This window comes from Alosa alosa, chromosome 14 (genome assembly GCF_017589495.1).
Source record: "Alosa alosa isolate M-15738 ecotype Scorff River chromosome 14, AALO_Geno_1.1, whole genome shotgun sequence".
NCBI classification, from domain to species: Eukaryota; Metazoa; Chordata; class Actinopteri; order Clupeiformes; family Clupeidae; genus Alosa; species Alosa alosa.
The window spans coordinates 18,804,090-18,818,969 of NC_063202.1; the positions used below are offsets into that span (position 1 = coordinate 18,804,090).

Consider the following 14,880-nt stretch of genomic DNA (forward strand, 5'->3'; position numbering starts at 1 on the left):
GTTATCAGCCAACTCCATTGTATTTGTCTGCCTATGCTGTACAGAGGCTTGTCCACATTGACCACAATGGAGATATGTTCCATAACTAGATCATCCAGGACACAGTTAGTCACCGACTCAAGTCGCCTGAAAGAGAGTGAATGTTCCAACATTCAGTAACAGTGAAGAATCCGAGCACAGCTTGTGACACATACCCACATTGTGATTTGAGTAAAAGTAATATTAGACTGGGTAAACCCAGCCCGATCTGCCGGCAATTTTATTTCACTCTGCAGCTCAGGCTGGAAACCTGTACATCTTACTCTCCTGCTTCCATTACAATTTTGAGGGGACCAATCACAAACTGGCTTATCCACCTGGCACACCCGGAATGTTGGTCTGATTGGTTGAAGGACTATCAAATTGCGTACAGAGTCATTTGAACTGCCTGTTGATCATGCCTCTTGTGCAGTAGAAAATACAGAACAGACTAATGGTCAATCTTAAAAGATTAAGCTTGGTCTGGTGATAGCCAGACTAAAGTAATATGCTTGGTCTTGGCAGACTAGATCTGCTTAAAATGCCGCTGCTGCTGCTGTCTTTGTCAGAAGCAACTGTACCAACATACTTGTGACACTGCATAATTACTATACTGGGGGTTCGCAAAGAATTCGGTTGAGTGTGAACACTGAGCGCTATTCTCCATGTATCCTCATAGAGTCTAATCAGTACTGTCATTTTCCCACTTAAAAATATGGATATCTGCTTTGGTTCCCGACGTCAAGCGACTACTGATAGGACAGGGACACTTCAGGGAGTCAATCAGATTTGAGCTGGGGTCAGTGGCCCTGTGGCCCCGCCCCTAGAACCACCCAAGAGTGATTGAGGTTTCAGTTGCAACATTAAGCACTTTCATTCGTGGTCACAATGCTGTTTTATATGATCCTGGCTTTGGTGAGTATTATTCCACACAATAACAATTGATTGACTTTGTAAACTTTTGAGTTTCATGTCTAACTTCACCTGTGCTAACTTGTACAATGACAGAATCCATATTCAAATTCAAAGACAACTTTGTTCTAAGACAATACAAGTGCTCTTGATTTTTGTTCTTGTAATAATGCAATCAGGGCATGAACATTTCAATAACTGCCCAACTGGTTTAAAATTATTGCTTGAGGAACATTCTTCTTGCAGTTAATTTGTATGGATTTATGTTGCATCTTAACAACACTAAACTCTACGCATGCAACCAAGCAGTCAGTAGTTCCATTTTGAAGAAAGTGTATGTTAATTCTGTAGATACCTGACATATGTTACAGCATTGATTCTTAAACCTTTTGTCTGGCAACCCCCCAAAAAACAAACCATTTGTCTCGCAACCCCCTTCTCTTGAACCACATGAAATTAAGTTTCACTTTGGATAATGTTATGCGGCATTGGTGATGTGGCGCCATAGAAGACTGTGGCTATAGTTAAGAGCTTTGTGCGTGTTGGTGGGCCCTATGACCCCAAAGTCTGCCATGACCGGGCCTCAGGTCAAAGAAGTTTGCAAAAGGCTGGTGTACGAGACGAATAAATGTCATACCACTCATGTATGTTGGTAGGCTATATGCTTTATTTGATTTCAGGTGAGTCCGCAATCACAGAAAGAAAAAGTAGTTTGTTTGTTGGTAGTCTACATGTTCAAGCAGATTATTCAATTTTAAGTCACAGAGATTCTTTTTCTATCTTGCAAACACAACACAGCAGTTACAATTTCACAACTTAATTACAGATGCACAAATCCCATGTCACACATCACAAATTAAAAACATATGCTCACATTTTTGCTACAATCACCGCAGTATATTTGGTGCAAAACACATTCACACCCTCGGTGGTTCCGCCCCCCAGTGTAAGATTGCATACATCTGTAATATGAACTAGGGGTTGCAGGGAGTGGTCACAGGAGTCCATCCTGATGTCCCATCATCACAGCCTGGACAGGACACGGGGCCAGCTCTGGTATATGAAGCACTTCTAAATGTCGAAGGTATTTCTGATGCTGCTTAAGCAAGAAATCACTGTGTTAAATTACTAGAACTGTTTGAGTCTGAATGGCGTGTGTGTGGGGTATACTGTATTGCTGCATGTTAAACTGATATTATTTCATAACATTTTAAATCAATAAATGATAAGAAATAACATTTACTACTAACTCTACACTGTTTTTTTTTCTAAATCCTTAAACCACTGACCAGACGTTGGTGGGAATTCTAAGGTAAGTTAAGGGAACAACATTAACATATTTTTAGATCTGAATCTGTCACCAACAATTTTGACCCTCTCTTTTTAAAGATCTCAGGCATTCAGAAGAGGAGGAAGAGAGACTGGATTATTCCTCCCATCAGCTTGCCAGAGAACCTTAGAGGTCCTTTACCCCAAAAGATTGCTCAGGCATGTGTCTAAACATTTGACTTTTTTTTTTATCAGCCACCTTAGAGCCAAGAGGCAATAACATTGGGAATATGCTTTTTGCCCCTACTTATGTACAGTGTTTCCCATACATTGACTTATTTGTGGCGGCCCACCACCATATCAACACTGACCACCACAAAATGATTTTTTCAGGTTGTGCTAAATTGTGCTTAAATCTGGTTAGCATCATAACCACGCTGTGCTAATTTGTAAAAAAAAAAACTGTTGTATTCAAGTTAATTCTGCAAACCAACCACCACAATTCTGTGGGAAACACTGTGTCTATATCTAGGGCCCAAAAGTGGTAATCCATATGTTTGAAATGTCAAATTAGAATATTAAATCAGTTTTATGTGTCATACCATTTTCAGGTTAAAACCTCCTACGGTAAGAAGGTGAGGATAGTTTACAGCATCACGGGACCTGGTGCTGACCAGCCTCCTAGAGACATCTTCACCATTGATAGAGAGACTGGACAGCTGTATGTAACACAGACACTGGACAGAGAGACACGGGCCAGTTACTTGGTAAGAGACCATTTCCGCTGTTTTAATGTAGCTGTAGAACTGCGGTGACACATGCCCAGTGGTCCAGTGTTGAGGGCCAGTTGAGATGACTGGTTAACATCCCTCAATAAGCTCTAAGACACCATTTGTGGGGAAAGAAAGATTCATCTGTCTTAATTCAGGTGGCATATATCAACAAGCAAGATACAAACAAGTACAATGCAAACAAACAGCAATAAAACCCTCTTGTGTTAAAATGGTACATATGTGACCTACAGGGTGTTCATTAGCACACAATTTATACTCAATAATCCCGACTATGCTACCCTTTCCCAATCTCTGTGCAGGCTGTCCAATAAACGAACAGTATTGGGGCTGATGTAATCAAAAATAAAATTTTATTAGAATACATTCAGACATACATAAACTAGATGTACCGCATAGCGGTACAAAATATGACCGCCGCTCAGTCCTGTACATCCATTCCGCGAAAATAAATCACACTTCAATTTGTCTCCATATTTTACTCCATCCCCCACTCTTGAAACTTTTGTGTATGCTTGTTTGGCATGCCTGAGTGTGTGCGGGCTGCACAGAAAGTAGCCTACTGGTGCTGAAAAGGTGAATAGATTGTAGAATAGCCAAAGAAGATGTAGCATTGTTATAAAACCTTTAAAATCTCTAAACAATCACAAGTAGGGCAGTTCATCACAGTTCATCCATTGCAACTGGATTGATGAAAGGTATCAGCATAATGTTATTTATTTATTTATTTTTTTTGTATTTATAAACAAAAACATCTCTGTCAGTTCCATGCCGTTTTCAACAGCTATCAAAAACAAAGGTCATTTTTTGGATGGATGGATTTTTGTGAATGTTTCTTCTTCTACATAAGATTTTAGTCATCTTTAGTTCATGTAATACTTTATTGTCAATGCACAAATTAAGTAACAGTAGTCTGAAACGTTATTGTTAATGCACAAATTAAGTAACAGTAGCCTAGTCTGAAACGAAGTGCTGTTTTACATCTAACCAGTGGTGCAAATAACTGACATGTCCAAATGGGCCTTGATGAAATGCGCGCCGCTAGACTGTTCATACACATTTTAACGGGCCAAAGTTGAAGAGCTTTTGTCCGTTATTGTTCGTGCAAATATAGGCTGATTCATGTTCCCTTGCATTGTTTAACTGAGGTCCATGGCTAGTCTGGCTTTCATCAGACCAAGCTCAATCTTTTAAGAAATCAAAAAAATAAATAGCGGGCAGATCAGGCTGGGTTCACCCAGCCTAGTCCATAGGCACCCGATATTGTTTAATTTTCCGATTGAGATATACACGCTCTGGCTATTCTAAATGCAAAAATGCATCAGGGAGTTATGACAAAACGGTAACTAACAAACTAGATCCTAATAGAAAGTTGTTAGCTTCCCTAAGCTACAGGTAGGATTATAAGGTAGGCCTATTGACAACATAAATTGTCAATAGGCTATGCTGGCTTACACAAATAAAATCTCCTTTGAAACCAATGGCTTCGCCTTACAGTATCAAGCGGGACTTAAACTGTCATATCGCGGGCGAAAAAGTTGTAATAACATTCACGCAGCTCCATGAGTCAAGGAAAGCGCAAATGAATTAGCCACTTCTAAATGGGACCTACTACACAGTAGCTTAAGGTGTTTTGCTAAAACAGCCATAATGAAATGAAGGTGTCATTGTTTGGATACTTCACACACACGTGCTTTTTAATTTCACAGACTACAACTACCAAGCTGTAATCAAAGCACATCGATTCCCCTCTCACACCCTGCACGCACTTAAAAACAAAATAAACAGGCGCCTCAGTCTCACGCATGTATAGGCAAAACTGCATCAGACCGGGTGTAACGTTGGTAAATCTTCCATTGCACAGAATGATTTTGTAGCACGTGCAATAAATGACAGTCGAAAGATACAAACAGTGCTGCTATACATTTGCTTGGTATAACCGCATTTATAGTTTTCTACAAATGCAATAAATCAAATGCCTCCATCACTCAACCAACGCTTAACGGTAACATTACCTAGGTCCTTATTGATATTACAAGATTAACGCATTACCTGCAGTAAAAACCAAGCATGTCCGATAAACATCCTCAGATTTATTTCGCTTCAAGAAGAAATGGGAATTACACTTCATGTGAACATCGCCCTATCCTTATTAGATGTTCGCTGCGTAAATTACAGTCCTTGTATGAAGCGTCCCATTGTTTTTCCAACCCCTTTAACTTCCAACAAAATTACGCCTCACTGCAACGATCGCCATCTAGTGGACAAACGACTACTTCTCGCCAATACTGAAAATGCAGCCATGATGATGATGATGAATATTTATTTTGGCTTTTTTTAATCCTACTGATTTTCATTTTTTACCGGGGCAAATCACTAATGAGTGATTATGAGCCAGGTTTATGTGGGCCCTTGAGACCAACATACCATAAAAGATTCACAGAGAACTGTGTCTGCCCTACCTCCTTCGGGGGGTCCAGTCCAGCCGGGGGCTGCAGATGAAAACGAAAAATGACGGTTCCATGCTATCCATATGGGGGTACATGCTCACCAAGTTTTGTGTACCCCGGTCTTTCAGTGTCCCGAATCCTTGTTGGTGTATCGTCCACTAAATGTACACATAAATTATTTTATTGTAAGGCCCCCATGAACGAAAGTACACAAAACTTGGCATGCATTCAGAGGGTGTCATAATGATCCTACACTTTTAATTTTGTGCAGTTTTGACCTTGTCAGCCAGAGATATTGAGATGAAAAACACCTAATTTTATGCTTTTTAATTTTTAACTAGGTGGCGCTATACATGAAATAACTGGTAATGGGATGGGTTGACATGCCCCCTTAAGACCAACATACAAAAAAAGGTGGACCTCCTAGGCCCTACAGTTCTCGAGATATTCACAGAAAACTGTCTCCGGCCACCTACAGGCCAGTTGGTGTATAGTAACATAAATTAATTTATTGTGTGGCCCCCATGAACGGAATTCCACAAAACTTGGCGTGCATACAGAGGGTGTCATAATGATCCTACACTTCCAATTTCGTGCAGTTTTGACTATGTTAGGTCACAGATACCTTCAATTACACCACCTCATTTTTACTTTTTGTGTTTAACTAGGTGGCGCTATACATGAAATGAGTGGTTATGGAATGCGTTGACATGGCCCCTTGAGATCAACATACAAAAAATAATGGTCCTCCTAAACCTTACGGTTCTCGAGATATTCACAGAAAACTGTGTCTGCCCTACCCTCCTTTCGGGGTGCAGTCCAGCGTGGGGGCTACAGATCAAAACGAAAACGATGGTTCCATGCTATCCATATGGGGTTACATGCCCACCAAGTTTTGTCTACCCCGGTTTTCAGTGTCCCGGGAATCATTGGACGGAAATTTGGACATGCGAAAAAAAAAAAAAAAAAAAAAAAAAAAAATTAAAAAAAAATCTGATTAAACCTATATGACCGCCGCTTCGCTGCGCGGCGGTCATAATTACCAGTATGGTTGAAATGTAAGCTGTATGCACTCGCCCTAGTTTCAACGTGATCTAAACCAGTGTGGATAACTTAAGAGCTGTATACACTCTCCAGCGTTGGTGTGGATCCTGTCTAGACAATGACAAATAAGAAAGTGTCAGAACAAGTACTCGAGTTATATCAACGAGGGAAAAGGAGTTCTCTTTCATCATCTCGTGCTTGAGATCCACCTATAGGAGGGACATCTGTACTCTCTCTGACATTGGTTTATGCCCCGTTCAAGCCTTGAGAGCATATATGGACAGGACAAAGAGTTTTAGGCAGTGCAACCAGCTATTTGTCTCCGGGGCTCCACCACGTGCCATAGCTAGAGCATATGATGTGAAGGGGCTACAGCCTCCCGAAGGCTTGAGGTCTCACTCTGCGTGGAGTATGGCTGCTTCATGGGCTGTGTTTCAGGGAATTTTTGTGCAACAGGTACTCGCAGCTATTTGGACGAGTCTGGACACTTTCGTGAGATTTTACCGGCTGGATGTTACCAGGACAGCGATTTCTCATTCTGTTCTGAGCGCTGGATCTGCTTGAGTCACATCTCCACGTTCGTTACACTACTGTCACTTCCCCCTTGGTCGCTACCAGCTCATTTTGGGTTGAGTAAGGCATTGCCCTGCTCGGCCATTTCTAGACTATGTGGGCTACTGTACAGTACATGGCCAATAAACATAAAACAACATTCCCCTGTCCACTGAGTGGGATAATATTGTGATTGTGCTCATCACTGGGAATGTGTCTGGCACCGCTGCCAAAGTCCTTTTAGGCAAGTCCCTCCACTCGGCAGCCATATTGCAACGCTTTTTGTGGACTTATTGGGCATCTATTTCGGCAGAAATGCGCATGTGCAAGGCTTCACGACACCAACCTTGCTCCAGTTGCGAGATCACAACACATGCCACAATGTCATCACAACACACCACGTGATTGGCTCAATGTATTCACAACACACCACATGATTGGCTCAGTGTATTCACATGTCGACGTTTTGACGCAGAAGGTTTGTTAGTTTGTAACGCCAATATGCCAGTTGTAACTGCCATATTGGCGTTACAAACTAACCCCATGCATTTCTATAGAGGATTTTTTGAGTGCTGTGTCTCCTCATTAGAAAGTCTTTGCCGCTGCGCCGAGGGGACACCTGGACGTGGAGACCATCCAAGGCTGTCAGTGTCACGGTAGGCTAAAAGGCAAGTGGGGAGCTGTCCAGAAATCTCCCATAGGTGGATCTCAAACACGAGATGATGAAAGAGAACTCAGTCTCCGGTTTACACAGCTGTCAAATCACCGTTTGAACCACACACTCTATTGTGCATCTTCTGACTAAAGAGCAAGAACACCTGGACTAATCAATTGGCACCTGAGGACAGGGCACCAAGCTGCACTTCCCGTTTCACCCATTACACCCGCTACACATAAACAGAGCAAAACTACAGTGCTTTTTAGGGACAAAAGGATGCATGTGATTTACAGGTTGTGAAAAAAGGGAATTATGGTGTCACATTATGCTGAACGTTGTGGGTCGTTAATGATCGACATTTCACCTACACTTTAATGAAAATATAATGAAATAGTTGATTGGGAAAACGACAAAGCAAAAACGTATTGAGACCTTTATGAGACTATGGACTACAGAGGGGCTGTTCAGAAGCCCCTTGAAGATTTCACTTACTGAGTCTGAAATATCATAATGTCTGGTACTCACCCATGCTAAAAGATGTCAGGTTTATACAAGTCATTCAGGAAATATTTATCCTAAAGACATTATCAATGGGGAACTTCATCACAAAGGAGGCATACTTCCTTCTACATGTGCAGCTGGTTACTGTTGTGTGCATGGCAAACTTGATCACATTTCTTGCAGGTATATTTACAAGAAATGTATTATGAAATATGTATCACTCATTGCCCCTGTACTGAAATTATATAAATAAAAGTGTAGTCTGGGTCTACAATGCTTTCTAGTGTTTTCTCTATTTCAGCTAGTTGTTCATGCCGTCAATGAACATGGAAATACAGCAGAGGAGCCCATGGAAATCAAAATAATTGTTATTGATCAAAATGATAACAGGCCAGTTTTCACACAAGATTCATATCTGGGAAGAGTGAGTGACGCTTCAAAAGTAGGTATGTTGCCTTATATCATTATATATCATATCAAAGCAGTAACCTCTTCAGTTGAAAGTAAATTACAAGTGTTATATGCATATAAAGTGAAAAAAATTATTTAATATCTGAGGATTGTAGACATATAACCGTTTAACTGATATGGCATACATATGTGTACTCATATGTGTGCTGTTACATTTCAGGATTTGAGTTCATGAGCGTTGCGGCCACTGATGCAGATGAACCAGGCAATTCAAATTCTGATATCAGATATCAAATAGTCGATCAGGATCCACCACTGCCCAGCAAAGACATGTTCTCCATCAACCCTGTCACTGGAGGAATTAGAGTTAATGCTCCTGGACTGGACAGGGAGGTGGGTTGTTTTTAATCATATTTATGAATTGTTGTTGGCATATTACTGATATTCGATTTATTTATTTTACATTTCAGAAAATTACTAAATACACATTGGAGATCCAAGCTGCAGACGCTGAGGGTGATGGTCTAAAAGCAACTTGCAGGGCCATCATCACTGTAACAGAAAGAAATGACCAAGCCTTGGATGGAGATGGATCCTCTATTCCCTACACTGTGGAGCTCATGAATCTGGACTACTGGACAACTGAGATGAACACCACAGGTAAACACACCAATTACTAAACTTATGTTCTTAAGCATGACACAGTTCAAATGGCAGGCTCTGATCAGGAGAGTGCATTGTAAAGGGGACTAATTGCTACTAATTCAGTAGAGAATTTAAAATTGTTTTGTGTATTATTGTTACCGCTGTTAAAGGGCTGTTCTGTAACTTCACTTTTGTTGTCACATTTTTCTCTAAGGAGCTCCCCCCACAGATTTGGGATGCATATTTCACAACCGTCTCTTTGGTCTTTTCGCTAGTTCTGCCATGATAAACATCTAAAAATTTAAGCAATCTTATAGTTAGCTGGCATGGCTAACTGGTGCTTGAGGGGGTTCTGTGTATATCGAGAGAATTTTAAGCGTTTTGTGTTTCTCGCTCGTTCTCGCTTCTCACTGGACTTTTTGATTCAGAAACTGCCGGGACGTTAGTGCAGATCTTGCAAAGCTGGTTTTCCGCTAGGAGACGGTAGGGGGAACAGAGAAAGCCGCCATTCTCGCCACAACAGGTCATTTAACCATCACAATGATTTCTAAACTATTGTAGCGTTCAGTCAACGGGTTTATTAACACGAAAGCACAGAGTGCAGGCATAGAACACAGCGGCCCGTGTCAGGCCCAGAACCGAAAAGAGACAGAACTTACTCAACCCAATTCCTATATCCCCAGGGGGTCCGCCCCTTCTCCCCTGGCTGCCAACCATCAGTGTGCCCAGGGTTATACATAGCTGATTGACAGCCAGTCGCTACACTATTTTATTACGTTGAAAATGTTGCATAGGGTGCCTTTAAGTCGACTTAATGTCTTGTGTCTTCAATAGCTAAATAAAATCTGTCTGGATACATATTACATAGCCTATATGACATTTTAAAAACACATAGCCTATACTAACAACAATCCAAACATTGACCTGTATACTTAATGACTGTGTTTGTTCTTTTATAGATACGTTCGGCATCTAGTCATAGCCCAACTATTATGGTTACCGCCCCTTTAAGCGGGAAGCAAACTTCTATCAGGGGGAAAGCAATAGCTTCAATTGAATGTAACATAATGGAGGTGCACCTAAATAAGTAGAGAAAAGACCTGAACAAGATTACATTTTTCAGCAAACATAAATAGAAAAGTCAGAAGAAAAGTTTGGACTGAATGTAGATGTCTCTGTCAGCGAGCGAGGAACCAAAAATGCCCAAGTTTTGGTATTTCCAGTAACACTACCATACAGAAAAAATAGATATAAATATAGATTTTTAAGTGTCAAAAGTTAAGTGTCAAGTGTCAAAAATATATTATCAATTTCTAATATTTACATATATTTCAAAAATGTTGTATTGTATAATTTTGTTTGTGTATGGATGTGGATTCATTCTAGAACATATGGCCAGATTGTAGCTTGGTTTAGCAAGGTAAGCGTTATGCCATATGACACCACATTCTTGTTAATTGCACCTTTAGTTGTGTCTGTAACACATAAAATGTGTTAAGCACTCCTTTTGTTCGGACTTCAATTCCTGAATATTTGGAAGCGTAGCCAGCACGTACTGAATTTCTTCATTAACTTCCGCCATTGCCAAGTCTGATGTAGCGTTTCCATGACTGCAGAATCACTGGATCTAAACAAACTTTCGAAGTGGCTTAAATAGCATTGCCAACCATACCTGTCAACACTCCCGTTTTTCCCGGATACATGTTAAACAGATCTGTGACCTCCTTCTGATTATTTTCTCAGGAGCTGTTTTGAAGCTAAAACCAACTCTAAGAGACTTCAACATCGTGCTGAGAGTCTGTGACAGTGGTGGACTTTGCAAAAACAGTACGATCTTTGCCCAAGTGAATGATGGTAATTGTGTTATCAAAGGGTCTTTCTGCATCAACAAACCCTAAAAACAATTGTCAATGTCATTAATGTAGCTTTTGCTAAGTTCTGACAAGAGACCTGTAGCCAAGGCTACTTGCCTCTAATTCAAACTGCTAGCACAATGAGGTAACTAATGGTACATGTGGCTCATTCCCTTGCAAGTTCCTCAGCTCTTCCCCTGTATATTTCAAGTCTGTGAAAAAAAATGACATTTCCACTGAATTGCTTCAATACCACTCTTACTTTAGTCATTTTAAAAAACACCCTTTTATCTGTTACTCTGAGATTTGTAGGCCTATTGGCAATTTTTAAATAATTGCATAACTGGTTTCACATTGTGTAAGAGGCTTATTTTTCTTATGTTGTACGTACATGTATTTGTCAGTTTCCATTAAAAACATGCCCAAACATCCCTACACCCGAAGCCCTGTGTCATATATTGTCATACAGTTAAGAACAAAATTATTCATACCCCTGGCAAATATTGTTTCAGTGTTGATTTTCTCTTTATTGATATGTTTGTTCTGACTGAGAATGACACTACCACATGTCAAAAGGTTGTAAGACAATGTGGAATCAAAAAAAAGAAGCATTTTCATATTTTTTAACATTTTTATGAAAAATGGCGTGTCCAAAATTATTCATACCCTTTTTAAATAATCAATGGAAACATCTTTATTTGTATTCACAGTCTCAAAATGGTTCTTATAATATTTACTGTACCAAGCCTCTACAAGCCTCAACATGTCTGCAAAAAGTTAGTTTTTGCATTAATGTTAATATATGTTTTGCATTTTCATGCACTGGTAATTCCTCGGGCATTGACATCCACTCAGTAAGAAAGCAAGGACACTTTCTTTGATACTTTGTATGTTTAGCCTACTGTCTGAGAGTGCAGGAGTTGTAGAAATACCAAAATACCAAGACTGACTCACCGAAGTATCTTTTGTCTATGCAATATTAGCTCACTATAGATATTTCAAGATTCATTGACATAACAAGTTATCATTGAAATTAATGATTGAAGTTAAAGGTGCCATGTGTAATGTCCGCCAAAAAATCAATTCATACTCCACATTCCATAAAAGATAGGGGGCAGTATACCTCCAGAAAGTGAGTTGGTCTACCCTAGAGTAACAACCGAGAAACGTGTATTGCAGTTTGGCTGGCGGTTATGTTGCCCGCATACCGCCTCCCATGGCCGAAACTGGTATTATGACACCTGTCGGGCTGTGGCTAGTAATTTAGCATGCTAATTCAGGTTGATATCTCTGCAGCACTATACCTTGTCATTTTTTAAATGACTTCATCGCCCTTATTTCTTCTCATTCATTTGATGTGTGTAGCTCATTTTTTGGATATTTTTACCTCAATTCTTACACATGGCACCTTTAATGCATTGCAAATGCATGGGCTGTTTGTGAAAGTTAAAGTTACAATTCCTCACCACCCAGTGGGGAGAAACAGTCATTGCACCAGAAAGATTGTAACCATTTCTGTTTAGGCCTAGACCTCAAAACTGCTGTTTAGGCCTAGATCTAAAATCTTAATAAATCAATCTCAAGATTGGCCGAAGAAAAAAGAGGATTGATAGCATGATACTGGTGAAAAGCGTAATTTTCCAAAATCCTTGTGGTCGTGTGGACAACCTTGTCAATGCAAACCGACAAAATACAGAGAGGCGCATGAGCCTGTCTGAGATTCAGGCACATCATGATTACTGCTTATGTAGTAGTGTATTTGTTCATATGGTATGCAAACATGGGAGGGAAGAAGCCATGCATGGGGATCCTTCATCTGTTCCATCATAGCTGTTTAGAAAAGGAAACCAATGTCCCCAACATAAGATAAACAGTGTTACTGTATTACTGACAAACTCTGCTACTAAACCTTAAGCAAGACACTGACTTACTTTGTTTTATTTGTGATGTAGTCATTTATAGTATTATTTGTCACATCTAATTAATTATCAAATTAATCAAATTTAGGTACAATATTGTGTTGCATCATAGCAAGACTGCTCTAAAAGACAGCAGGTATACCTGAACGCCAGTAGCCTACATGATGATAAAAGTAGCATAAGCTCTCATTTTAATATAATCTCAGCTGATGCCAAGAAAGAAGGCATGGAATTAGGAGCAAACACCCTGACAATGTATATATGAATTAAAAAACAAACCTTGATGTTACTGAACTGTTACTGAAACATTTGTTGATCACTGCAACCCTGTGGAAGTATATAAGAATGTACAGTACTACAATAGAATGTACAGTACTATTTAATGAAAGTGATACAATAATAATATCAATAACAACAATAATTATTATTATTTTATGATGATGATTATTATTAATATTCTCCTGTGCCACTTCCATTACCTGATAAGCCTGCTGACCACTAGGGCTCAGGCTGATTGTTGCATGAGTGAGAATGTCCTTGTCCAGTAGATGGCGATAGATGCTTAAAAACACGGTAGTAAAAGTAAATGCAGAAGACTCAAAACACATGGCCACAGTTTATGGCTTAAGACATATTGGACTAAAACCTATCCTGCAGACATAGATGAGGATATATGGATTACATATAAACAAAACAAAAAAAATAAGGAATATTCTTTAAACTCAATTGGCATGTTACGCCACAAAATAACCCTGATGAATAAAGGACAGCCTATATTGGAGACAATTTTATTAGATTCAAGGTCAGTCTGAGGACTCCTCTTTATCACAGGGCTGCAGGTGCAAACAGATACAGGTCGACAAGGCAATAGGACTGCAGAGGGGGTCGTGTGGACAAGGAGAAGGAGATTACATCTGGCCTTCACAGAAGATGCTGTCTATGCCTATAACCAGGGGTTAAAGTGAGGGGGAACGGGGAGGAACGCAGTTCCGCCACCTCAGATAAATTAATAATAAATAGATTCTTTCATACCAACAATATAGCGCAATGATATTGTTAAAATAAATGGTGAGTTAATTTTTCGTGTGTACAGAGGTGACAAAGAAGCTAGTCCAAAAGAAGTCCAAAAAAGTATTGCTATGCCACGATACTCAGTATGTTGACCAAAGGTGAGTCATTTTTCCCCATTGCACCGACACTGGATTTTAGGGTTCCCCCACCTGCCAAATCCCACTTTAACCAAGTAAAACCTAAAATTAGCTTGAAAGGTTGAACGGGTTTAAGTTTTGTGGGGGGGTGTTCCAAATAGAGCTCAAGTGCCCACAGGGCCGCAGATTCCAGTCCGGGTCATTTCCTGATCCCGACCCATTTCCCACCCCATCTCCCGAGTTCTTTCTGTCAGTCTCCTGTCCTATTGAAATCGAAGGCAAAAAGCCCCAAAAAATATGCTTTAAAAAAAAGGAAGAAAGCAAGGGCCTGCGTCTTATGGAGTGGTCAGTATATGGAGGGTTTGATATTTTGGTAACACTTCATTTGGACTGTCTGCTCACGCAGACTTAAATCATTCTGTTCAGTAAAATTGTTCACCAAACCAAATCCAACCCCTGAGCTTAACCATAAATTGAAGTTAAATTTGCGACATCTTGCTTGTGTGCAGAGGCAATACAGCTTGAGCTTTGATTTCCTTCATCCTCATTGCATCTCTGCTATCTTTAATAGATTAAATCAAAGAAGAAAAAAAAGCATCCAAAACTGATATGCGTGTCACAGCCCATCTATCCTACTAATTTCGTATAACCCCCTACAGATAGTCCCTGTCGACAAATTTTTGGTTGCTATAATAGACGTATAGGCTAT

The 14,880-nt window shown here is 40.0% G+C and overlaps 1 protein-coding gene across 2 annotated transcripts; it reads left to right on the top strand.

Annotated features, from left to right (window-relative positions):
• The first annotated feature begins 850 nt into the window (after positions 1-850).
• LOC125306823 (cadherin-4-like) lies at positions 851-11,539 on the top strand. 2 transcript variants are annotated; one of them, XM_048262385.1, is made up of 9 exons: positions 851-933; positions 1,918-2,014; positions 2,223-2,242; positions 2,320-2,418; positions 2,811-2,966; positions 8,497-8,641; positions 8,827-8,999; positions 9,077-9,266; positions 10,995-11,539. In XM_048262385.1, exons 1-9 carry the CDS (start codon positions 907-909, stop codon positions 11,147-11,149), a joined length of 1,062 nt encoding a protein of 353 aa, XP_048118342.1. In that variant the 5' UTR covers positions 851-906; the 3' UTR covers positions 11,150-11,539. The 2 variants fall into 2 exon arrangements, with proteins under 2 accessions (XP_048118342.1, XP_048118341.1); XM_048262384.1 differs by having other exon boundaries at positions 861-933; positions 1,909-2,014.
• The last annotated feature ends 3,341 nt before the right edge of the window (positions 11,540-14,880 follow it).